This window comes from Gymnoscopelus braueri, assembly GCF_963280865.1.
Source record: "Gymnoscopelus braueri genome assembly, chromosome: 17".
In the NCBI taxonomy this organism is placed as follows: Eukaryota; Metazoa; Chordata; class Actinopteri; order Myctophiformes; family Myctophidae; genus Gymnoscopelus; species Gymnoscopelus braueri.
Genome location: NC_137617.1, coordinates 10,608,727 through 10,633,818, shown reverse-complemented (window position 1 = coordinate 10,633,818; position 25,092 = coordinate 10,608,727). Strand labels below are relative to the sequence as shown.

At 42.9% G+C, this 25,092-nt stretch overlaps 1 protein-coding gene across 3 annotated transcripts in view; it reads left to right on the top strand.

Annotated features, from left to right (window-relative positions):
• Positions 1-25,092, top strand: part of prkg1 (protein kinase cGMP-dependent 1) — a gene marked incomplete at its 5' end in the record, with an annotated part of 196,838 nt that overhangs the window by 98,197 nt on the left and 73,549 nt on the right. For all 3 annotated transcript variants that reach the window (XM_080456359.1, XM_080456358.1, XM_080456357.1), the window contains one exon: positions 14,357-14,470. In XM_080456359.1, coding sequence (XP_080312485.1) covers positions 14,357-14,470 — 114 coding nt within the window. The remainder of the gene's footprint in view (positions 1-14,356; positions 14,471-25,092) is intronic.

The following is a 25,092-nucleotide window of genomic DNA, read 5'->3' as shown; positions in this document are numbered from 1 at the left end:
TTCGAGCCTGATAGGCCTCGAACCCTTAACTAGAATTGAATGATGTTTCTATATTGTAACTGTTTTTAGCTGTCCAACATGAAGTGAAATTCTAATATGAAATGTATTGATTAAAATACAGAAAGAAGCTGAAGTCAACACGGCCTGTGGTAATTACAACTCACACAGCAGGTGGGCGATATGTCTACTGAGAAATAACTATTGCAACGTAATACATTGCAATATTTTAAAAAAAACAGGCCTACCAAAGAATACATAGTGCGCACTATGAGCTTGTAGATCTGCTATTTTTGGAAAAATCATGGAACATTAGTGCAATTCTTTGAATATGTATAATATATGTTTTAAAGCGAAGATTTTTTACTCCGATCTGTGCTTCTGGGGGGTCCCTGGAACAACATGTTTTGAGATGGGGTGTCCGCGGCCAAATACATATCATTTTGGGGGTCCTTGACATGGAAAAGTTGGAGCACCACTGATATAGCAAAATACTATGGGATTTAGAAAACATTTTTAGATATGTATTTGGCCGCGGACCCCCATCTCAAAACGTTTTGTTCCAGGGACCCCCATGAAGCCAAGATTTGAGTTACAAACGTTCGCTTTAAAAATATATATTTATTCAAAGATTTGCACAAATGTTCTCGATTTTTCAAAAATAGCAGATCTACAAGATCATATGAGCTTGTAGATCTGCTATTTTTGAATAGCCAAAGAAATCTTAAAATGACACAGATGCGTTCCCGGATTGAATGGGTTAATTAACGGAGTGCACACAAGCTTTTAGACATATAAGTGGGCTTGTAAGGGTGCCCAATGTGCCCAAAAGACGGCAGAACTTTCTCTATACTGTTGAGCACCGAACAAATTCATGCACGTCTATTGTTGTCCATCTTGATTCATCATATTATTTCCAGACAGCCTGATTGAAAGAAAAATTGAAAGGTGTTGTCAGGGAGGTAAATTGCTGTGTTGTCTTTTGTCTCTTGTCATGTAATGGCCCATTAATCACAACAGATATTTTCCTGCAGTTTGTGCAGCTCCCACAGTATTTTTGATGGACATGTTTGGAGGGGTTGTTGGGGGGGAGGTGATTTGCTGCCCATCCAACTATTGTAGAGCAGAGATGTTGGGGGGTGGCAGACCGTTTTTGGTTTGCTTTTTGGTTTGTCTTTCAGCACCGGACAAGAGCACAAAATGGCTCAAAATTGCAGGACAACTGCCCACTTTGCCCAATAGCCGCCACTAGTGCTTTGATGTGCAGTTAAATTTACCGAACAATTTAAGGTATAAGCCTATGTTGCTCTTTTGTTGTTGACAGTAGTGATCCTGCTGCACTTAACTGTATCGTAGTCAGGCCTGAATCATTCTGCACTTAACTGTACACGTCTTACAGAGATATTAAATACAAGTTTCTCATTGTTGGACAGCAGCCTGCAGGGAGCTGTAATGATAGTCAAGCCTGGAGATGATGTCTGAGGCTTGGATAAGGAGCTGGACAGACAGAAAGGCTCTGACTGTCCTTGGTCTGTATGGCAATCACTGATGTGTCTGTGTGTGTGTGTGTCTGTGTGTGTGTGTGTGTGTGGGTGTGGGTGTGGGTGTGGGTGTGTGTGTGTGTGTGTGTGTGTGTGTGTGTGTGTGTGTGTGTGTGTGTGTGTGTGTGTGTGTGTGCTTGCATGCGTGTGTTTTACTGTATTTCCATAGTAAAAACAAATAGGCATTGTCTGCAGATTCTTGTCTGATTCTGTCTGTCTGTCTGTCTGCCTTTCTCTCTCTCTCTGTGTGTGTGTGTGTGTGTGTGTGTGTGTGTGTGTGTGTGTGTGTGTGTGTGTGTGTGTGTGTGTGTGTGTGTGTGTGTGTGTGTGTGTGTGTGTGCGTGCGTGCGTGCGTGCGTGCGTGCGTGCGTGCGTGCGTGCGTGCGTGCGTGCGTGCGTGCGTGCGTGCGTGCGTGCGTGCGTGCGTGCGTGCGTGCGTGCGTGCGTGCGTGCGTGCGTGCGAGCGAGCGAGCGAGCGAGCGAGCGAGAGAGAGCGAGAGAGAGGATAAACAATTTACAATATAGGCTTCAAGCAGACATGTATCCAGAGTAGACTCAGAGCTACTTAAAATTAAAGATGGGAGTAAATTACATGAATCCTAGTGAACGCTAGTAATGACAGGGCCACCTAAGTAGAGTGCAAATACACGTATTAAAAGATACTGTATTAAAAGTATCTAGGATACCAGTCAAACATCCAGCCCAATAGCATCTGTCTAAACAACATGTTATCTAAATAACACTTTTAGCATTTGATTAAACAAGACAAATTGCTCATTCAGAATTGCCCTCACTCCACAATGGAAAACATCCGCTTGAACCACGCAGTCACGCACGCACATATGAATGCACACGTGCACAATTGAGCCACATGCAGAGAAAATTCATTTTGTGAATGCTCTGATAGCATTCTGTGTAAAATAGGCCATGGGAACAAGGACGGTTGGTTAGGTTTTTGTTTCTCAAATGGTTTGTGTATTCTATGCTTTGGCCAACCGGTGATTTGTCCCAACTGTCAGTGGTTGAAGAAGTACTGAGATAAAAGTAAAAATAGCAATACCACAATATAAAAATACTAAGTAAAAGGCCTGTGTTCATTTTTTTTAAGTACACAAGTATTGGCATCAAAATATAATTAAAGTACCAAAAGTAAAAATACTAATCTTTGAAAATAGCAGATCTACAAGTTCACAACCCGACGAGTTGTGAACTTGTAGATCGGCTATTTTCAAATACTACATGTATGTATAAAATAGGGCTAAAGTGGTTAATGTATGTTTCATAATATAGTAATTTATATCTGCAAAGTAACTAGTAACTAACGTTTTCAAATAATTGTAGTGGAGTAAAAGTACAATATTTGCCTCTGAGATGTAGCGGAGTAGAAGTAAAAGTATTGCAAATTGGAAATAGTCTAGTAAAATAAAAAGTAACTCAAGTACAGTACTTAAGTACATGTACTTAGTTACTTTCCACCACTGCCAACTGTTAACATAAAAGGACAGGGTTGCGACAAATAAGGTCTGTTAACTTTATTTATTGTAATACTCCATCATATACCATTCCATAGAAAACCTTTTTTGTTTTTCACGTAATGGACTATTACATTACATAAACAGACCGTTTCTAGGTTTTTGTTTTCATCATTTCTTGGAGTGAAGTGTGCATTTGTCAGGTTGGGAGCAACATTTGATTGATCTGTTATTGCAAAGCTACTTCATTCTTTTTTGTGCAAAGAAAATTGAGATGAGAAAAAAAAGATCCTATCCTGTTGGCCTGTGAATGAAGAACACATGGATTAGAGTTCTCCGCCGTGGCGACGGATTTCCGTCATTTGGATTCCATCTAATGAGATCAGTGTAGATCCACAAACCAAAATAAAAAGTGTGGGGGGGGATGGTAGCCCCCACCACATTGTAGACGAGTGTTCTACAGTCGATCTTATGCATCAAAACGCAGCCTACTAGCTAGTCGATACTGATCTGCAAACCATGATCGAGCCCCAGCCACATCCACACAGTTTACTACTCCTGTCATAGATTTGTAAGTTATGCTGGCTGGCCGGGTAATGTAACACGTTTTTTTTTAATGTAGGTTAAAGGGACTACACCATGAATTTTAACTTTTCCTTATTTTTTGTGTGTTTTTGGTCTCCCCTACCTCTCTTCTATCCCCAAAAATACCCCAGTTTGAACACTCAGGCTTTCACAGCATATCTGGTTTTTTTTGTAAATTGGTCTCAAAACAGACCAAACTGATTTTCACCTAGACGTGATGTCACGTCTGGTAAAATCCCTCCCGTTCTTTCAGTTCCAACTAAAAAAATATATATATATTTTCTGTTAGCAGATCTAGTGGCAGATCTAGTGGCTATTTTTGCTACACAGTGGAACGACGGCCGACATCAAAGCTTATCGCATCGCGCGGGTCGGTGTCGCTTGTCAAAAAAGAAAAGATCTACAAGTTAGTTTACAAGTGACACCGTGCTATGGAGGAGATCGAGGCTTATAGACGCGTCGGTATGATCATTGTATAGTTATGAAAAGTACAACATTTGTGTTTGACTTTACATGGACTTGGAGTGCTGATGGAGGGCTTTCTGTTGCATAGGTTAAGGTTACTGCAGGGACAGTTAAATTATTAATAATTCATTGCTAGACTGCCTGTGATTTTGCCATAGTCATATAATCAGTTAACATTACAATGGGTTTAGTAGCCTATTGGTTCAGCACACAGCACATGGTAAATTTAGACCACTGAGATAATATTAGGCTGTTGTTCTCACTCGCAGTGGGGGAGGATTCTTGGTGTGGCTGAGCATTCTGTCATATATACAGTAATAGACTACTATGTCTCCTGTGCTTATATTGATGTATCCAAAGCGCTGAGCAGCGACATTCAAAAGCCTAACAGCAGCCTTCAATGTCCTGTGTCACAGCCTGATACAAAATGAAGCATAATGGATTGGCGCACACAACTTACTTGAGTAAAAGTATCAATACCGCAATGTAGACATACTCTGTTACAAGTAAACGGCCTGTGTTCAAAATGTCACTTGAGTAAAAGTACAAAAGTATTGGCATCAAAATATACTTAAAGTACCAAAAGTAAAAGTACTAAAATGTTTGAAAATAGCCGATCTACAAGCTCACAACGTGTCGCATCGCGACGCGTTGTGAACTTGTAGATTGGGTGAACTTGCAGATTGGGTATTGGCCTTGGGCTTTGATCGCAGCCGATATAATCGCTGCGGATATAACCTTGTCGCCACCTTATCCTGCCTCGTTGATTAATGTGGTTGAAATGCTTCCACGCTCTCTCAGTGTCTATGTGCATTAGTGCGAGTAGTCTATTCTTCAGTAGATTATAACAGTTTCAGAGATCTCTGATCCTCTGGCTACACATGACTAAGAGCTACACCCCCACCAGCACCTGGCGAGACCTTTGCAAAGTGTCTTTGGGTCTGAGTGGTACGCATATTTTAACACATTTTGTATTCAGTTTTCCTGGTTTTGGATGTAAAGTGATTAATGCATCTCTCAGAGACGGGGTGAAGACGACTCAAGAGGAGTATGTCATTTTCATGTTAATCTGTTCTAAATGTCAAATGGTTACGCCATCTGGCCCTGAGGCCCTGCCTCTGTCACTTCTAGTGGACAGGTTTTCAAAGTGGTGGCGCTGCCACGGGGTGCCAGGGGGACATAAGAGGAGAGGAACAAATTGAACATAGAAAATATATTTCCAATTCAATTCATAATTCATTTTTGTGCCTGTGCGACCACTTAAGACCTTATCCTATTTTGGGCTTTGTGGTCAACATTACTTCTTCCACATTTTCACTTCTTCTAACATTTTCATTGATTTTCAAAAGAATATAGCAGATCTATAGTCTCACAGGTTGTGAGCTTGTAGATCAGATAATTCTGCTCATTCTTTTTTAAGCCGTTTTGCGGTCTGCAGAGGTTATCGGCTGTTTGGGGAGCCTCTGCCCCTGTTTCTCCCCTGGTCATAGTAAAGCTGTTTGAGTCTTGGTATATTAGCAGCTGCTTTTGTAGCTGATAGTTCATTATACGTTGATCAAAGTGCAAGTTGTCGTCCATGTTCATTTACAGAGCTAGGCCTATTCAGAAAGATATCTTTTAAAACAGTGTTTTCAATTCAGGATATACACTCTCATGGCCCTATTTAGACTATACTGTTAGAGTTCTCAACGGACCTGAAAATTAAGGACCGGCCCCAACTGGGCCCTACTGGGCCGGCCCGGCCCGAACAATTACCATACTTTTAGGCCTGAAAACCCCAAAATAGGTGTCATTGTGTGCTTAATGTACTCAAAGTCACGCATCCAACAAGCTTTGAACTGAGCAGATTGGACCTTCTGTTCCAGAGATAATGGCCAAAACATATTGAAAACGACTTTCGATCGTCGATCGTCAATTGTCGCCCGTTTTTCTTTAATAACACAGGCTAGGAAAGTTGGACAGCGACACACTAGATACCTGAGTAAAGTTCACTTTGAGCTGCATTCAACACATCCACTGCCATTTCCGTCGGCCTTACAGTTAGGCCGCTAGGGGCAGTTGAAATGTCTTCTTTTTTCTTTTTTTTCGTGGAACCCAGGGCATCGCCCGGCCCGACTAATTAGCATAGATTTTGGGCCTGGCCCGAAAACCTCGGTTGGGTCGGGTAGGGTAGGGTCGGGTTCGGGCAGAATTTGATCACTCTATATACTGTGTGGCGCATGGTCTAAATGCGTCCGAAGTATGTCCGCCCCAATTTCACTAGTTTGCCCTTTCACGTTGAGTTATCTGGGAGCAAAGCTCAGTGTTGGCACACAGGTGTGGTATTAAGCCTCCGACTTAGTCATGGGTCTGTTTTGGCCATAACATCAATTAGACCAATCAGAATGTCTTCTCCCATTCCCTTTAGAGAAAGATGTGCTCGGGTGCGCTTGAACCGTAGCACATTATGATGGATTGAAAGAGACACCAAAAATGTCCTGCTGAGGATGTGATACAGCCTCATGATTTCAGGAGACGGCGGACACTGGCGTTTTAGGCATCCAAAGAATCACACATTCCTCCGGCAATGCGTCCTCATTCATGTCCTAGAAACATCCGTTATATCTTGACGTATCAACTAAATAATCACTTCTCAGTGATATTCTTATTTGTTTAAACTACCAATTAAATCATGATCGTCCCTTGTGTCCTTTTGTCGACGCTCTATGGATATTAATGACTGTTTACTTCTGTGCATTGAGCCGAGACAGATAAAGATTGCGTTCACCACAGGATAAGAGGTATTTGAAGATATTCTCTATCAGTAATAAAACATCTATTTCTCTCCCTTTCTCTCTCACTCCCGCACCGCTCAGCCTACCCAATGCAATACACTGGTAATCTGTCCCAGACCATTCATTATTTCTTGAACCTCAATGCGGAGGCCCTCCGAGGACCGCGTTGAGCATGAATAGTGTTATTGTGTTGAAATCGGAGGGATTTTGATTGCAATCAGTGTACAGTATGTGTGCGTTGTGAACCCACCTAGGCACATCTTAATCCCCCAAGTGCGCGGTCTCAATAGTAAGGAAATATATCTGCACCAGCTGATAAAACTACCTTGGACTGAAGTATGTGCGTAAGACAGCAGTGTGCCCTGATTGCGCCAGACCACACCTAATTTTAACATGTCATGGGCACTAAATAGGCACAATAGATCTTCTGTAGGCTACTGTATATAAACAACTTGGGTGCCAGGCGTAGAAATGTCAAACGCATCGGTCAGATGGCAATGATAACTCTGCTGACTCTTTGTACTATATTGCAACGGGCAGAAGATAAAGCCCTTGGTCTTTTAATTAGTAAAATTGATGACCTGACCTGTCTCCTAATATAGGCCATGGAGATATTCCGTGTTGAGCTTCAGCCAATTTAACCAGTCATCCAGTAGGTGTCCTACTTGAACAGAGCGTCTAAATTGCTCACTAGATGAATAGGGAGACCCTCTCCAACCACCACAGTCGTGTTAGTTATATTGTATTACCGTACAGATTGGTTAAAATAAGTTCCGGATTGCAGCTTTAAGATGTCTCCAAATGTCCAATATAGCTTTTTTTTTTATATGAAATGGTGTATTGTCTTCCTAGATCTGGCATATGTTTTATCTAAGCCCGAAGCTCTGTCCGTCATCGGATCTTCAAGTGCAATCACAGCAGTCATAAGGAGGTCATGCAGGACTATAGATCGTTATAAAACATAGTGTCCTCTTCACTGGGTCTGTACATCTACAAGCTTGTAGCTTGGCCATTTTTGAAAATGTGTGTGGTATACTGATAGAACTGCCTGTGTATTCAGATGTTACGGGTGAAGACAGAAATGCTTGTGTAATCAATCATTTGGTGCAGGCCATAGTCAAGGTCCTTGAATATGGAGGACATTCAATGTCTGAAATACATTTTTGTTCATGCAAAAGCTAAAAGAAATATCACTTTATCTGGAGACAGACAGCCATACTCCTTTTCGAAAAGAGAGAAACAAGAGCTCTTTTCTTTTCCAAGGTCTCTTAGATAAGGAGGAAAACAAAGTGTATTGTTTAAGGCATGTGAAACAGTTTTCTAAAAACGTCATCCAAAAGTCATCCAAAAGTCCCAAGAGGAATGTTGACTATCAGAACAGAGCATTCAAAGAAAGAATGGGAAGAGAACTACAGTATGTGTTCATCCTACCTGGATTCATCAATGCAAAGCGGTTGGTACATAGTGTCAGTGAGTTCTCTCTAACGCTGTGACAGGAACAGTGTATTTCCCATAGACTTGTAAAGTGCGAGGTCTAAACTGTAATAGAAATAAAGGATATAATTTTGCTACTCACCCAAACAAAGGCGGTTTTGTTTTGTTGGAAGCCTATTCTCCTCTGCAGGAAGCCTCTCAGAATCCCACCTTTTGGGTTGGAGTGGATTTAACGCTAAAGGTGGGATTTTGAGAGGCTTCCCACCACAGAGAATATGCTTCCAACATCATAACACCGCCTTTGTTTCGCTGAGTAGCGGAGTTATTTACGGGAAATACACAGTTCCTGGCAGAGATTTAGGGCGCATTCTCACTGGGTCCGATTGATTTGAACCATTCCCCTATACCTCGCCGGTCAGCATTCACATCAGTAGGTTATTCCGAACCCGGAATAATCCTTGGTATCTTATGAGCAGCCTCTAGCGTATGCCGTTGAATGTACCGTGTCGCATAACCGTGACGTCACTGACTAATCTTTATCCTAGACACCCAAATTAAAACATTTGGAAGCAAGCACAAATAAGCAACTACACTTAAGCCCTAAAAACCGCAACCCGTAACTACCAATATTTACAAGCAACTTTACAGAAAAAGAAGCCCAAAGTCGCTTATAATAAGCAAACATGGCAACACTGGTGTACCGGAGTACGGATCACCGTTCCGTTCTCGTGTACAGTATGCAGTGTTCACACTAATCACAACATCTGGCGAGTGGACCCGGGTGCAGACACGGGACCCTAGTGTGAATTGGCCCTTATAGAGAGAAGTCTGCTCAGGACCAAAGCTAGATTGCACTATGAAGGGTTCAGCCTCACAGTGCCTCTCGCTGCCCTATTTCATGTGCCATGTGTCATTCACTCTCCACATGGATAAAAGTATAATAAGCCTTCTTCAGGTGGGGTCACACTCTCCATTTGGATATTAGAGCCTATACTGTAAGTGGGACTGTCAGTCAGATATAGTAAATTATAAATGAAGGAACCCCTGTCTGTCTGGTACCACATGTTCTCCTCAGCGGGTTGAGCAATTAACCTGAACTTGAACACGGCCTTTGGCCATTGGCATATGAAGAGAGTGACGAAGGCAACCCATTGTTTCACTTTCCCCAAATTTAAGCTCTTTATTAGAGTTTTGGGGAATTCCGCGGAGATTAAGAGTTCCTGCACATGTGCGGCCACAGGCTATGGGCTCTGTTGTCACGGTTACGCTCTGCACTTGTAGCTATACGGCCTATGGGCTCTGTTGTCACGGTTGCGCTCTGCACTTGTAGCCACGGCCTATGGGCTCTGTTGTCACGGTTACAGCCCCCGCAGGCTATGGGATCAGTAGCCGCCAGGTGATCCGAGCTTCGGGGCTACAGCATGATGCGCGCTGACACACACACACACACACACACACATACACACACACACACACACACACACACACACACACACACACACACACAAACGGACATCCTTTTGTAGGCTGAGGGCTGCTTTGGATATCATGTCCACAGCACTCGCACGCACATTGACACGCTTAGACGGCGGGTCGTAAATGACCGGGTTGTTAGTTACACACAGCCATGATGAAATGAGCAGCCTCCTCTCCAAAGGTTTAACTAAGCATATATACCGTACTGTGTACACAGCACATAACCCAACGTGTGGGAAACCTGGACTAGTTGTAAATTATTGACACAATTATTTACTAACATATTTACTAAATAATTGATCAGATATAGCAGATAATATATCAGATGTACCCGATATACCAGATATTATCGCTGACGGGCAAGTTCTGGCCCGCCTGTTGCCTACCACTTTACTGTCCGAAAACCAAGTAGCTGTGCTTCAAACATTGAAGGAGATAAGGAGATATTAGGGAGAATAGAATGTACTTCCCCTTCACCTCAGGGATATGTCCTCCCACTCACTGCACTGGCTTCCCATCTCCTCCCTGACAGAATACAAGATCTCCTTGTCAACCCATCAATGCATCCACAGTAACGCCCCCCCCCCCTCTTACCTCAAGGATCTGCTCCCCCCACAAACCTCCACTCGCAACCCCCCCCCTTCCACCCCCCCCCCCAAGCTCCACCATTGGCTCCGACCTTGGCCTTCTGCTCTGTGTGTGTGTGTGTGTGTGTGTGTGTGTGTGTGTGTGTGTGTGTGTGTGTGTGTGTGTGTGTGTGTTTTTTTGTGTGTGTGTGAGAGAGAGAGGGAGAGAGGGAGAGAGACAGCAGGCAGACAATAACAAATAAGGAGAGAGCCCAGAGGAGTGACGGGGGATTTGGGAGTGCAAGTCCTAGTGAGTTTGTGTAATGGACCTGGACACCTTCAGACAGCAGGGAGCGACTGGAACACCTGTGGTCTCTTCTCCTTCTCATCACCACTCGTTACCTGCCTCTGTTTTCCTTCCCTGTTGACCCTCTTCTAACATCCTCTGTCTGTCTGTCCCTCTCTCTCTCTCTCTCTCACTCTTTCTTTCTTTCTTTCTGTCTCTTCTGTTCATTCCTCTAATCCCATCTGTCTGCATGAATTCCGCCTATGTCGTCTGCTTCAGTCATTGGCTCCCATTCCCTCTCACACCTTATTTTTCTCTCTCTCTCACCCTTGTCACCCCTCTCATTCACCGTCTCTCCTGACTGCTCTCTCTCTCTCTCTCTCTCTCTCTCTCTCTCTCTCTCTCTCTCTCTCTCTCTCTCTCTCTCTCTCTCTCTCTCTCTCTCTCTCTCTCTCTCTCCTCTGATCCTCGCTCTCTGTCTTTCTTACAGGATATTAAACCTCGTTTCATGTTCTAACATCCACCCTTGTATCTTGGCATCTGTGGTTGTTATTCTCTCTCTCTTGCTCTCTCAATTCAATTCAAAGGAGCTTTATTGGCAAAGAAAGTGTCAAAAACATAATAGAACAAAAATAAACTGGGGAAAGCTGTATAGTTGGAGGGGGTACAGCATTGTGTAAACAGAACTATGTCGATTGAATTCTTTATTAACCACATTAGTGGTTTTGTAAGCCAGTTTTTCTGTTAGAAATGGTAACATGTTGGCAAGGGTATCTTGGTATAAAACCGTTTTTCAAAACTCTTTAAAATAGTCTCTCTCTCTTTCTCTCTCTCAACTAATTGTGTTGGGGAACCCCTGAAACCCCCTCAAGGACCCCTGGGGGTCCCTGGACCCCACTTTGAGAACCACTGCTCTATACAATGATTACAATCAGAATATAGACCTTTGACCTAATAAAAAAGATTTACGTGATATGGAGACATACTGTAACATTTTGGTCTATAATATTGACAACATTAAAGCATAAAATCACCAACGTTACAGGTAGCTTCAAATACTGAACACTCTTTAGGTTTAAAGCACAACAATTATTCCCTAAGGGGGATATGCTGTTTCCCAGCCAACATTAACTTTAAACGCTTGAACAGATGAATGAATTCAATGCCAGACTGCGGATGAACTGTGCTGGCCTCTGGCAAATGCCCATTCCTTATAGGGAATAATTGAACGCTAACACGTATCGCCATATGCTAACACAGATGGATGTTCTTAAAGTGGAGCCATGTTTAGGTCAATGAGCATAATTGTGTGTGTGTGTGTGTGTGTGTGTGTGTGTGTGTGTGTGTGTGTGTGTGTGTGTGTGTGTGTGTGTGTGTGTGTGTGTGTGTGTGTGTGTGTGTGTGTGTGTGTGTGTGTGGTAGCATGGGTCCACGCGGAACCGAATATTTTCGGGTCCAAAAATATTGACTTGTCCGTCGGGCAGGGTCGGATCGGTTCCAATTCTCACGGGGCTTGGTCTGATCCATTTGAAATGGATGGACCTGTGAGGACCCGAGCTTAAAAAAAAATAACAATAAATATATATATATTTATGTATGTTTTGTAATAGTCAAAATCTACAAAGTAACTACTGTAGTAACTAATGTTTTCAAGTACTCAGTGTTACAATGCTGATTTGGTATGTGGTTGCACTGTATTTTAATGACGTGACGCGCACGTCGCTTAACACCTACAACAGGACAGGTCACACAATGGACAATTGATATGCATCTAGACTCATTCCTATGTTAATTTATAGGTTGAGCTGGGGCGATATGAAAGTCTGTGAAAACGTAGCTGTTCAACTTCTGCACGACGCAACCCTCCGCTGAGGGAGGGGGGGAGGGTGGCGCTGACTCGCTGAGACGACCAGTCTCGATGTAATGGAGAAAATAAGCATAATATAGCATCGGACACGGTTTGGGTCTAAAGACCCGGCCGGATCGGCTCCATTTTCCCCGGGTCCATTTAAGATCGGGTCCAATTTTAATCGGCTCCGTTTCGGACCGGATCCAATCAGGGCCCAGTAAATTTGATTTATTTCTAGGGTTTGTTCGGTTTGGTTCAAATATCCTCGGACCCATGCTACCCTCTAGTGTGTGTGTGTGTGTGTGTGTGTGTGTGTGTGTGTGTGTGTGTGTGTGTGTGTGTGTGTGTGTGTGTGTGTGTGTGTGTGTGTGTGTGTGTGTGTGTGTGTGTGTGTGTGTGTGTGTGTGTGTGTGTGTGTGTGTGTGTGCGTGCACGCGCTGGTGACAAAAAAAAACTGAATTAATGAGTGAGTAAGAAACTTCACAGGTGAACTGCATGATACACTTAAGCAGTTAACATTCTATCATGCTCTCTGTGGCACATCTGCTGAGCAGGTCCAGTTGACCTTGATTTTGGATCAAAATGTGAAGAATGTTATTTAGATGTAGCGTGTTGTTTAATCAGATGCCGGTGTGATGTTGTTTACCTGCTATATCCTTGTTACTTTGAAGCACTGCATTGTTCTCTTTGTCCTCTACTTATTTACCTTTATTTTTTTTTATTTTTTTTTTATTTGTTTACCAGGATCATGCCATTTACGCTGTAGTTGCTCTTGATAACAGCATCTGCTAAATGCCTAAATAAGAAAAGATCTACGTCAAGGATTCCCAAACTTTTCAGGCTGCGACCCCCCAAATTAATCTCATTTCAACTGGGGACCCCCCCACCCTGACAAGCACTTGGGATTTTAGGGGTTGAGGCTAATGAGGCATTGCATTTTGATTGTCTTGGTTCCACAGATAAATATTGTGAAAATAGCCGAACTACAAGCTCACAACGTCTCACAATGTGAACGATAGTATAGTGTGTTGGGTACTTTTGAAGTAGTTACTTTTGAAGTAGTAATGGTCTTATTATTCGTTTTTTTTATTTTTTTTATTTTAGAGGTATTACAAAGGTCTTAAAAGTCCTTCAATTGTCACCTTAGAAATGTGCATATACCCCCGTTCACTTATATGATATGTTGTTTTGTTTACTGTTGAGTGAGAATACAATGTTGCACATTAAGCTAATCATCTGGGGACCCCCCAAAATAATTTGGGTGACCCCCTGGGGGTCCCGACCCCAGTCTGGGAACCATTGATCTAAGTGACTCTGATGGCAGGAGAGTCAATCACAAAGACTGTTAAACTGGCTACAAAAGTGACAGCTGCATTTCAGTCTATGGGGAAAACATTAGAAAATGTTGGAAATTGTGATCAAATGCACATGATGATGGTGAGGCTCATGTATTAATGTGATGTAAAAACAGAAGAGTAGCTCTTCCTGCTTGAACCCCCTTCATGCAACAAAGTTATTCTGAGTGATCATCTTTATTCTATGATGGAAAAACTCTCTCCCATCCACAGGTATCACTGAATGGTTTGATGAGTGAGACTGATGTAAATCATATTTGATGGCCTTCACGGTCACCAGATCTCAAACCATTTTTGTTTGTTGCATTGCGTTGTGTTGCATAATTGTTTTGTGTTGTGTTGCAATATGTTGGAATATGTCTCTCCCCTCTAAGAAAGAATTAATTATACTAACGAGAAATCTCTGTCTCTCTCTCTCTCTCTGTGTGTGTGTGTGTGTGTGTGTGTGTGTGTGTGTGTGTGTGTGTGTGTGTGTGTGTGTGTGTGTGTGTGTGTGTGTGTGTGTGTGTGTGTGTGTGTGTGTGTGTGTGTGTGTGTGTGTGTGTGTGTGTGTCAGATGGCAAGGTGGAGGTAACTAAGGAAGGAATGAAGTTATGCATGATGGGACCAGGGAAGGTGTTTGGAGAACTGGCCATCCTTTACAACTGCACCAGAACTGCTACTGTTAGGAGTAAGTATATACCGTACTACACTACTACTACTACTACTACTCCTATCTACTCACTTCTCTCCTCCTCTTCTCTCTCTCTCTCACTCCTCTTACAGGCTCTATGCACACTTCCTTCACAGGTGTTACCAATGATACTAATAAAGGCTCTGCTCCATTCTGGTCAAACAGAGTCAGGGTGCTGATATTGTGCATGCTGGCTCACTGGAAACACTCTGCTACACCAGTGGGTCTCAGATTGTGGTCCAGGTACCCTCATGGGTCCCTGGGGGGTTCCAAATAGTACCTTACAGGTGTGTAACTCTGAGAATCCTTGAAATAAAAAATGGTGAGAACCACTGGGCAACACTAAATGGAACATAGCCTTAATTAGTATAATTGGTAAGACCTGTGAAGGAAGTAAGGAAGAGGCCCAATTTCTTTCCAATATATATATATAATGTATACGCAGTATGCACCCACCCACGCACACACACACAACTAGTGTATCCATTCTTCTACACACTGTCCCAGAATATTATGGTAGGATGCTACTTAATTTCAGTATTTTTGAGTTACTAGTGTTCTATTTAGGATATACGATAAGTTGAGTGTTTCTAATGTCACATTTAGGATGTGTGTTATAGGATGTAGGGGACTTTTTCTAAGCTCACACATTTAGATGGTTATCATTGTTTTAATAAGATTAGTTAACCACTTGAACCCATCCCTATTCTGGAGCTTGTCTGCTAGTTTCGGCAAATATATTTTAGTGTACAATGAAAACAGGAGTGGGCGTACTATAGAGCCCTTGGCAAAACGGTCAAATAAGTATAGGATTTAAGTAGTTCAAACATTTATGGTAAAATAATAAAGTAGAAAAATCTCTCTTCTCCCCTCTCTAAATGGTCTACATTTCTGGAGGTGTTTGAGAGGTGTTAGAAGACACATTTATGAACACATTGGTGAAGAAAGTTATTTGTAGCAATTATTTTGCACGTGGCTAAAAAAGTTAGCATCCTCCTATAATTTGAGAAACCTCTGTCTGTTTGTTTGTAGTGCGTGGTGAGACCAAAACTGTTCTGCCCGGTTCTCCTCAGTGGCTGGAGCAATTGATCTGAATTTGCATCATCATTCGATTTCACCAAATGTCAGCTGTTTATTAGCGGGGGTTTTTTTGTTCGCTGGCTCCCGGGTTGCCAGATCATGTGAGCATATCCCCCCACGGGTATGGACTAGTAAATAATAATTGGTTATTATATTGCAATTATATTGTCATATTGCACCAGTGATTTGCACACCAGCGTGCCCACAGGTACACGTGATCACTTTAAGATGCATAATGTTCCTTGACCCTCAAAACATAAGTCTATATTTGTTCAGTTAAGTACAATATTGGCTTGCATAAAAATGGTAACATATCTCATCATTTTGTACAAATTGTATTCAATCTAGAAGCACTGATTAGAAGTATATTTCCGGGGGGTGCATGATACCCCCTTGTTCCCTAGACCAGTGGTTCTCAAAGTGGGTCCCTTCTCCCAGGGGTCCTTGGAGGGGTTCCAGGGGGTCCCCAGCTAAATGTCTTAATGCAGCATCACAGTCATTTTAACCAATTTATCCATGTGTACGATAAAGGAGTTTGATTTAGCGGCCGTGTGCACAGACATGGTTTTATGACCTGAGGCCCGCTTTAGATATCATGTCCACAGATTGACACGCTTCGACGCCGGGTCGTAAATGGCCGGGTCGTCTCACACACCACACCACAGGATGGCATGAGCCGCTTCCTCTCCAAACTATGCATACCGAGCGCCAGTGGTGGAAAGTAACTGAAAGTACATGTACTCAAGTATTGTAAACATTTGAGGTATCTTTACTTTACTGGAGTATTTCCAATTGTCTGTACTTTTACTTCTACTCCATTACATCTCAAGAGGCAAATATTGTACTTTTTACTCCACTACAATTATTTGAAAACTTTAGTTACTAGATACTTTATAGGGAATTTTGAAAAAAACATACATTAACCACTTTAGCCTTTTATATACTTTGGCTATTTGAAAATAGCCGATCTACAAGCTCACAACACGTCGCGATGCGACGCGTTGTGAACTGTAGATCTGCTATTTTCAAAAGATTCTGCTATTTTCAAAAGATTTTCATACATATTGAACTTGTGAAATGGGCCATTCTGCATAATGAGTACTTTTACTTTTGGTACTTTAAGTATATTTTGATGCCAATACTTTTGTACTTTTACTCAAGTACATTTTAAATACCGGACTTTTACTTGTGTAACAGAGTACTTCTAGATTGCTGTAAATTGATACTTACACTGAATTAAAACATTTGAGCACATAACCCAAAAGCCTGCGTGTAGTCTGGGTGAGCACAATCCCCGGGTATGGACTAGTTTCAAAATGTATTTTCTTGAACGGAAACGACGAACAGATGACGGCTTCAATTCGGGAGGTGTAGTTACAGACTCTTATGTAGCATTCAGACACTGTTGAATAGACGTCTTGGCCTGAGAGACTGTGGTTCCATTGTCTTGGTCAAGAACACTTTCGTAATACGCAGACGCAAACGGACGCTCCACAGTACGGCACCTCCTCCTGAGTCACGGCGGCCCGTCTCTTTCTGTGTGTCATTATCACAGCGTGAAGAACAGCCCGCTCTGTGTGACATCTCCCTATACTCATCTGTCCCACTGAGTTACGACACGTGTGTGTGTGTGTGTGTGTACACGTGCGCGTGTGTGTGTGTGTGCATGCGTCACCGGACAGGGGCAGCTGGCTGTGAATATGTAGTATATTATGATCATGAGGAGTCATCTTTTTTATTCATGTCGATGTTCTCTTGACATCAACATTCAGTCACCCACTCAACCATCGCCTCCTGAGGAGGCTCAAGTCCTTTAACCCTTCAAGACCGGGAACGCATCTGCGTAACGACGTGAACCATTATTTCATACTTTGGCTATTCAAAAATAGCAGATCTACAGCTTGTAGATCTGCTATTTTTTGAAAAATCGTGAAGTGCAAATCTTTGAATATATATATTATAATATAATATTATAATATATATATAAGCAAACAAAACTCAAATCTTTGCTTCTGGGGAGGTCCCTGGAACAACATATTTTGAGATGGGGGGGTCCGCGCCAAATACATATAATTTTGGGGACCCTTGACGTGAAAAAGTTTGAGCACCACTGATATAGTAATATACGTTCTTTTTTTCCAGAAAACTGTTAGGATTTAGAAGACATTTTGTAGAATCAGCCTCAGGTCTGTAATGGGTTAATGCGTAGACTGTTGAGATTGAGAGTGTTCTACCAGTCTGTAGTAGAGCCAGCATTCTGTTTTTATGCAGTGGTATGCTGGGGAGATGGCATCAAAGCCTGCAGGGAGCCGAACAAGCTCAATAAGAACCACATAAAGAAGGCAAGCTCTGATGTTGGCCTCTAGACGGATGGGGTGCAGTTAGTCGCAGAGAGGAGGGATGAGGGACAAACTCAACTCCATGCCGAAGAACCCCTCCCATCCACTCTATGGCGAGCTGCAGCAGAGGATGTGCAGTAGTGTTGATTTCGTCGACTAAAACTATGGCGAAGAATGTTCGTCGACTACCTTTTTTCACTGACGAAAACGAAATAAAAAAACGTTCAGAAAACGAAATAAAAACTAAGCTATGATGACTAAAACTAAGACTAAATATATTGACAATTTCGTCAACAAATACAAACTAGACTAAAATGATAGTGAGGGACGAGTGGAGAAGAGATCCAGTTTGGTTGCGCTCGGGGGTTGCGCTCTGAAAATAGCCGATCTACAAGCTCACAACGTTGTGAGCTTGTAGATCGGCTATGTTGAGCATGCAAACAAAGTGTAAAATCAGCCATTACGACACCATCAAGGGCAGCCAAAATACATTTCAGTCGACTAAATCAACTGTAGATTTAGTCGACTGTAATCTTATGATATTTAGTCGACTAAAACTAGACAAAAACTAAAACATTTAGATGACTAAAAAATTACGAAAACTAAATGAGTAAAACTACATCAAAACTTGCTGTCAAAATCACCGATTTTGTCCATGTGTTTTTTGTGTCTTGTAGATATAAATTTTGTCACATTATGCTGCTGTAACGCCTCAATTTCCCTTCAGGGATTAATAAAGTATGTCTCATCTCATCTCAACTAACACACTACACACACACACACACACACACACACACACACTACTGGCTTACACATTACATAAACACACACATGACGTACAGTAATTGATTGATTGTTATTATATAAGTGTCTTGCTTCATTAGAAGCCCAGCTTGGCGCTCACAGATATTGCCCTCCCTCTGCACGTTGCTAGTGCACACTTGTTATCTTCATTAAGTTCATACTTGCGGATTTGATGTTCGGGAGCAAGAGAGTGGACACTTGTGAGAGATATGCGTTAAAGCTGCAATCCACAAGTTTCATGACTCCTGCCTGGGATTTGAACCAGCCATAGGTGGATAGAGAGGCCGCCTGGGAAAACGGGAGGTCCCCGGTTAAATTCCTGGCCCCCGGAAATGTGTCGAGGTGTCCCAGAGCAAGACACCAGCGGTGTAAAGTAACTAAGTACGTAATTTATTTTAAGTACTGTACTTTTTTTGGTACAATTTTGAGGTATTTTTGCTTTACTGGAGTATTTCCAGTTTTCAGTACTTTTACTTCTACTCCATTACCTCTCAGAGGCAAATATTGTTACTAGTTACTTTGTAGATTTTGATTATTATTACAAAAAATACATTAACCACTTCAGCCCTATATACATTTTGGCCATTCGAAAATAGCCGATCTACAAGCTCACAATGTGTCGCAACAATCAGCTGGGTGAAGCTGAATACAGAATTTCCCCCAAAGATCAAATAGGTATAATAATATTATTATTATTTAACCCGGGTAATCCATCTAGGAGACCAGATTTTTACTACTCTGCCAAAAGGGAATCTTTAATTGGCCAGGGGAAATATTGCACTTACGACCCTTCGGAGGCACCAGTTCCTATAGGTGAACTTGACTCATGAGGCATTTGGCAATTTAAATCAACTATTAAAGCTACTTTTTTAAATACATGCACCGAGTAATATATATCATCTCTGTCTGGAGGAAACCTCATATGTCCAAAACTGTTAGTTTCAAATTGAAAAATAGCAAAAGTAGCAGATCGAGCTTGTATATCACACAAAAACTAATTGGTTTGCAACGAGCTGGAAAAGTGGGTGTGGCTGTTCTTTCCGCCGGGGGGGTTTGGTGCAAAACGAATGCTTGCAGTGAATCATGGAAAAACCCTAGTATGACCCCTCACAAGCTACTCACTGTTGGGCTGAATTAAACATTGCAAATTGTTACTGGAGGTACCCCAACTTTCAGCAGCTGTCACAGGTTCCCCTAGGGGAGTTGAATTTCAATTATGTGTTACTAGACACCTTTCCAAACACATTTTGTGAAGAAATGTGTTCTTTGGTTTGGTTTGGCTGATGTTTCTGATAATATCCCCTGACTATTACTGTATAGTCTAAACCTCAGACATATTCACCATGGTGTTCTGTAAGTGAACCATCAGCCCTTTATGTCTAATCTAGCCTGATATACACTTAGTCACTATAACAGTGTTGCTTTACTGAAAATGCAGATCTGCACAAAAACTATTGTATACAATAAGTTTGGCGACATCTGTCGCTCTCTCACTCTCTCTTTCTGTCTGTCACACACACACACACACACACACACACACACACACACACACACACACACACACACACACACACACACACACACACACACACACACACACACACACACACACACACACACACACACACACACATTCCCTCGCATACTGTCCCGCTCTGTTGCCTGTACAGTTGCCATGGCGACACAGCCTGTTGCCATAGTGACAGCATCCATGTGCCTTCCCCTGGGGCAACCAGAGGGTTTCCCTGAGGGCTGATTGTTCTGCCTCTGGACTCTGGAGGAACCCCCCCCCCAGCAACCAATCACACGTCTTTATACTGTTCTGCCTCTTGAGGAACCCCCCCCAGCAACCAATCACACGTCTTTATACTGTTCTGCCTCTGGAGGAACCCCCCCAGCAACCAATCACACTAGGGGCGTAACTACCGTGACGCAGCCAATGCAGTTGCGTTGGGGCCAAGCCCCTAGAACACAGAGGTTGAATTGAAGCGCATTGGACATGCTGGCCATTCATCAGGTACTACAGCTTAAAACGGCCTGGGGCTTCTGTCAAAACGGTTTCGACCAATGGGCTCGACTCACGAGCTTGCGCACGGGGTTGCGCACGGAGGTGACGCAAAACGTGTCACAGAAGCCCCAAATAGGCTCCGCCCGTCACATTTCCCAACCCGAAAGAAGGGGTGATTTAGGAGTATGCGCTGGGTGAGCAACTCAATGCAAGTGGATGGGCGGGGATTTCCAGTGCCCTCTCTATTATTGTCTCCGCCAGGCCGAAAGGCATGGCGAGAGAGTATGTTTTACCCCCTGTCCGTCCGTCCGTCCGTCCGTCCGTCCGTCCGTGTGTCCGTCCGTCCGTGTGTCCGTGTGTCCATCTGTCTGCGAGCGGCTAATCTCCGAATCCGTTGGCCTGGTCGCTGCGAAACTGTGCACACACACTCCCTGGATGCCACAGCAGAACCTCTGCCCCAAATATTTTACATGGCCCTGTTATAGCGCCACCAGGAGGCCGATTTGTGCAAAATCAATGTTTTGATATTACTCCAACAGATTTTATCCAAACATCACGCAAATCAGTACACAGTATCTCTATAGTCATGTGATCAGCATGGATCTGTCTGATTTTCCATATTCCATCCTGATTGGCTAAGGTTGGCTTCCAAAGTTTGCAGGATTGGTCCATTTTGAACTAAATGCCTCAAATCATGAACGCAGCTTGCGATTTCCGTGACATTTCACACGCACATTCCCACTAAGCCGAGGAAGAAATGCCACATGGAAATTTTCAAATCAGCCTCATGGTGGCGCTATAAAAGGCCAAAATGCGTTTTTATCTGTAACTGCACCGATCTGCGTGAAACTTTGCACGCATACTCCCTAGAGGCCAAGGAAAAACATCTGCCCTGCATTTTTCACATTAGCCTTTTATAGCGCCACCAGGAGGCCGACTTATGTAAAACACATATTTTGAGATTAAGCCTTCAGATTTTATCCAAATTTCACGCAAATCGGTACACATGATCTTTATAGTCATGTGATCAAGATGGATCTGTTTGGTTTTTCATATTCCATCCTGATTGGCTAACATTGACATCTAAGGTTTGCAGGAGTGGCCCGTTTTGAACAAAATGCCGCAAATCATGAACGCAGCGTCCGATTGCGGTGGAACTTTGCACGTAGATTCGCACTACGTTGAAGAACAAACGCCACCCTTTTAACATTGCCCTATTATAGCGCCACCAGGAGGCCGATTTTTCTTTTTTATATTACTCCTACAAATTTTGTCCAAACATCATGCAAATCAGTACACATTATCTCTATAGTCAAGTGATCAAGATGGTTCCGTCCGATTTTTTTATATTCAATCCTGATTGGCAAATTCTGAACATTGCTGGCCCACAATAACCCACCTGACCTGGCGGAGACCTGTGCTCCGAGGAGCACTTTTTCTAGTTTGTAACTCTTATTGTTGGGGCCCAGAGTCACCAGTCTACATACAAAGAGAGATGTGGCGTACTGCATGGACTTCTACAGAGGGCAATTATTTCAACATAAAATGCTACATTCCAGTTCAGGAGAGTAAGAAAGGGGCAATTCTTTTGAATGCTGCCTTTGAGTACGGCATGGAGAGGGGGCACGTGTGTTTTTTTCCACCATAGTAAATGCTGCATCCATGGTCTGGAGAGGGCACTTTTTACCAACGGGCAAAAGGGCGGGGCCTCGAGCCCCCTTTCATGTCAGTATGTGTGTGCACGTGCCTGCCGGCCTATTTCTTACAAAAAAACATGTTAAGGGGCCTCTATAGAGCGCACCTCCAGAAGCACTTTGAAAAGCATGTGAAAAGTTGCAACATAAATCTTATAAATCCCCTGCAGCTTCCTCGCATCCTGACGGCTGCACCCCACGGGACGGGATCTTATACTGGCAGTGGTTTGCAAGATTAGCCCTGGAAAGTCTCATAGACAAACAGACTCAAATTCCCATTTGTAGACAGTCCGCCTGCTACAGAGCATTTGAAAATTTATTTTTTGGCACTGGTCTATACAAGTAAATTCAGTACACTAGATATACTTGTAAATAACACACAGTTTACTGTCTCTGACTAAATATGAAGTTAGTTAGCAGACTAGATAGTGTTTAAACACGTATTTCTATTATCAAAAACAACCCAGCCTTGAGCGACCTTTAGGTTTGTCTGCTGTAAGTATAGAGATAAACTCTCCAGACACACATGAGGAGAGGCCAGAGGCTGACCTGGAACCAGTCACCAGCCTGCTGCTTTTGCTTTTATTTTAACCCATTAAGACCTGAGGCCGATTTTTACAAATGCCTTCTAAATCAGTTGTTCTCACACTTTCAGGATTTTCAAAAATGGCAGATGTACAAGTTCGCAGCGCTGTGAGCTTGTACATCTTCTATTTTTGAATAGCCAACGCAAAAATCTAAAATGACACGGATGCTTTCCCGGGTTTTAATGGGTTAAATGTTGTTTATTAAAGCACTTAGTATTTGAATCCATCCAATGACACACTTAGAATTTAAACAAGGCAATTCAAAGTGCTTTATCCAAAAGAGTATTAATAGAAAGTGCAAAAGGAACTGAATACATTTGAATACATTAAATACAAGTCATATTTCTTTTTTAAGAATTAAAAATAAGAATAAGGTAAAATAAACAGATACAAATGCAACGCGTTGCGAGTGTGTAGATCTGCTATTTTCACTAGCCTGGGGGACCCAGGGCAAACGTTCACATTTTTCTTTTCAGTCTCGAGCTAAAAGGTTTGGGAACCACTGCTCTGTGAGATATTGTAGATTTCAGGACCATCTCTGACACCTTGCATTTCCTCAGGCTGCCTGAGGTGGTGCAGGTGTTGTCTCGCCTTCTTTAACACAGTCTCTGTGCACATTCTCTAAGTCAGGTTCTCTGCCATCTGGGAACCCATTCGGTAAAGAAAAAGGGGAAATTATTTTCCCCCCATTTGTTTTTGCCCATGGGGGCACCCTGCTTATTTATTTAAAAAGAAATATCCCACGATTTTGTAACCCTTTTTTCACCCGGTGCCAAATGTCTAAGTGATCCTGGGCGCTACACTCCCCCCACCAGCCTAGGGAGCCCAGGGCCGAGCTCATGCCTCCTTCAGTGCATGAGAGCCAACTGACCTTCTTGTCACCTGACAGGGGGGAGTTTCCCCGGTGGGACATAGTGCGTGGAAGGAACACGTTATTCCAACCAGTTCCCTTCCCCTCCATCAGGCGCCCCGGGAGGCGGTATAGCGACCAGGATTACTACATGTTTTTGTGAGGGTATTAACTACCCTAGGAGAACATGCATTCTCCACACAGAGTAGGCCCTTTCGCCAACCCCACCTAGGGGTCAAATTGGTTTATATCCAATTAATTCTTGTGTCCCACTAACAACAACATCACATGTGTATGGCAGTGTTGCTGACAGATTCTGCTGCCTGGGCGCTTCTGCGTTTATTCCTACTAACAAGACAGAGTCTGTCTTGGGAGATTAGATCCTCTGTGATGTGTGCATCGCGGTAGCGGTTTACCCTCTAATCAGGAGGGGCATGTAAGACCTCTGCCATTGCATACAGAAGACCACGATCATCTCTTTGGTCTCTCCGATGTTCAAGAAGAGGCTGTTTTCCACCTCATGCCGATAGGCCCCCTCGTAGTAGTTTGTGATCGGGCCCACCTGTGTCGTCAGCGCACTAGGCCACACGCTTCTGGGTGTGGTTACAGCGGCGGGTTCAGTGCGAAACCCTGGGTGACTCCCAGTATTGAGGGTGAGGGGCATGATTTCAAACAACGGCAGGGTTGTGCCAATTAACACATTGAGTGCCAAAACTGGAGATCTACGGGTTTTGCAAATACACCCGTCGAGTGCCATAACCGTAGATCTACACGATGTAAAAAATAAATTCCACATGGGGGCGCTCTAACGCAACTTAGGAATGATTAAATGTGTTAAGGACCGCCCATACCTTCTTCTGATTTTTACTTCCAAAATAAGGTCCAAAACCCCCAGCCATGGTGTTAAAGGCTGAGCTGTACTCAATAAATAACAGCCTAAACATACGTATACCCCTCTTCCATGTTGTTGTTGAGGTGGGAGAGGGTGATATGACGGACATAGAGCCAGTGTAAACATCTGAGAACTGGAGTGATATGTTCCAAGTTCCACCAGGGACATCTTTTTCATGCAATTCATTCCCCAGGAAATATATATTTTTCGAATTGTTGTATAACCACTTAAAGCCTGTACTCAGTGGCGTCCCACAGGTCTATACAAGGGCCTATTACATTTCTTTGCTCTACTACACTATTATATCTTCGCCAAAAAAAATGCTATTTTGTTTTTGGCAAACGTTTGCCTCAGAAACGGGATAC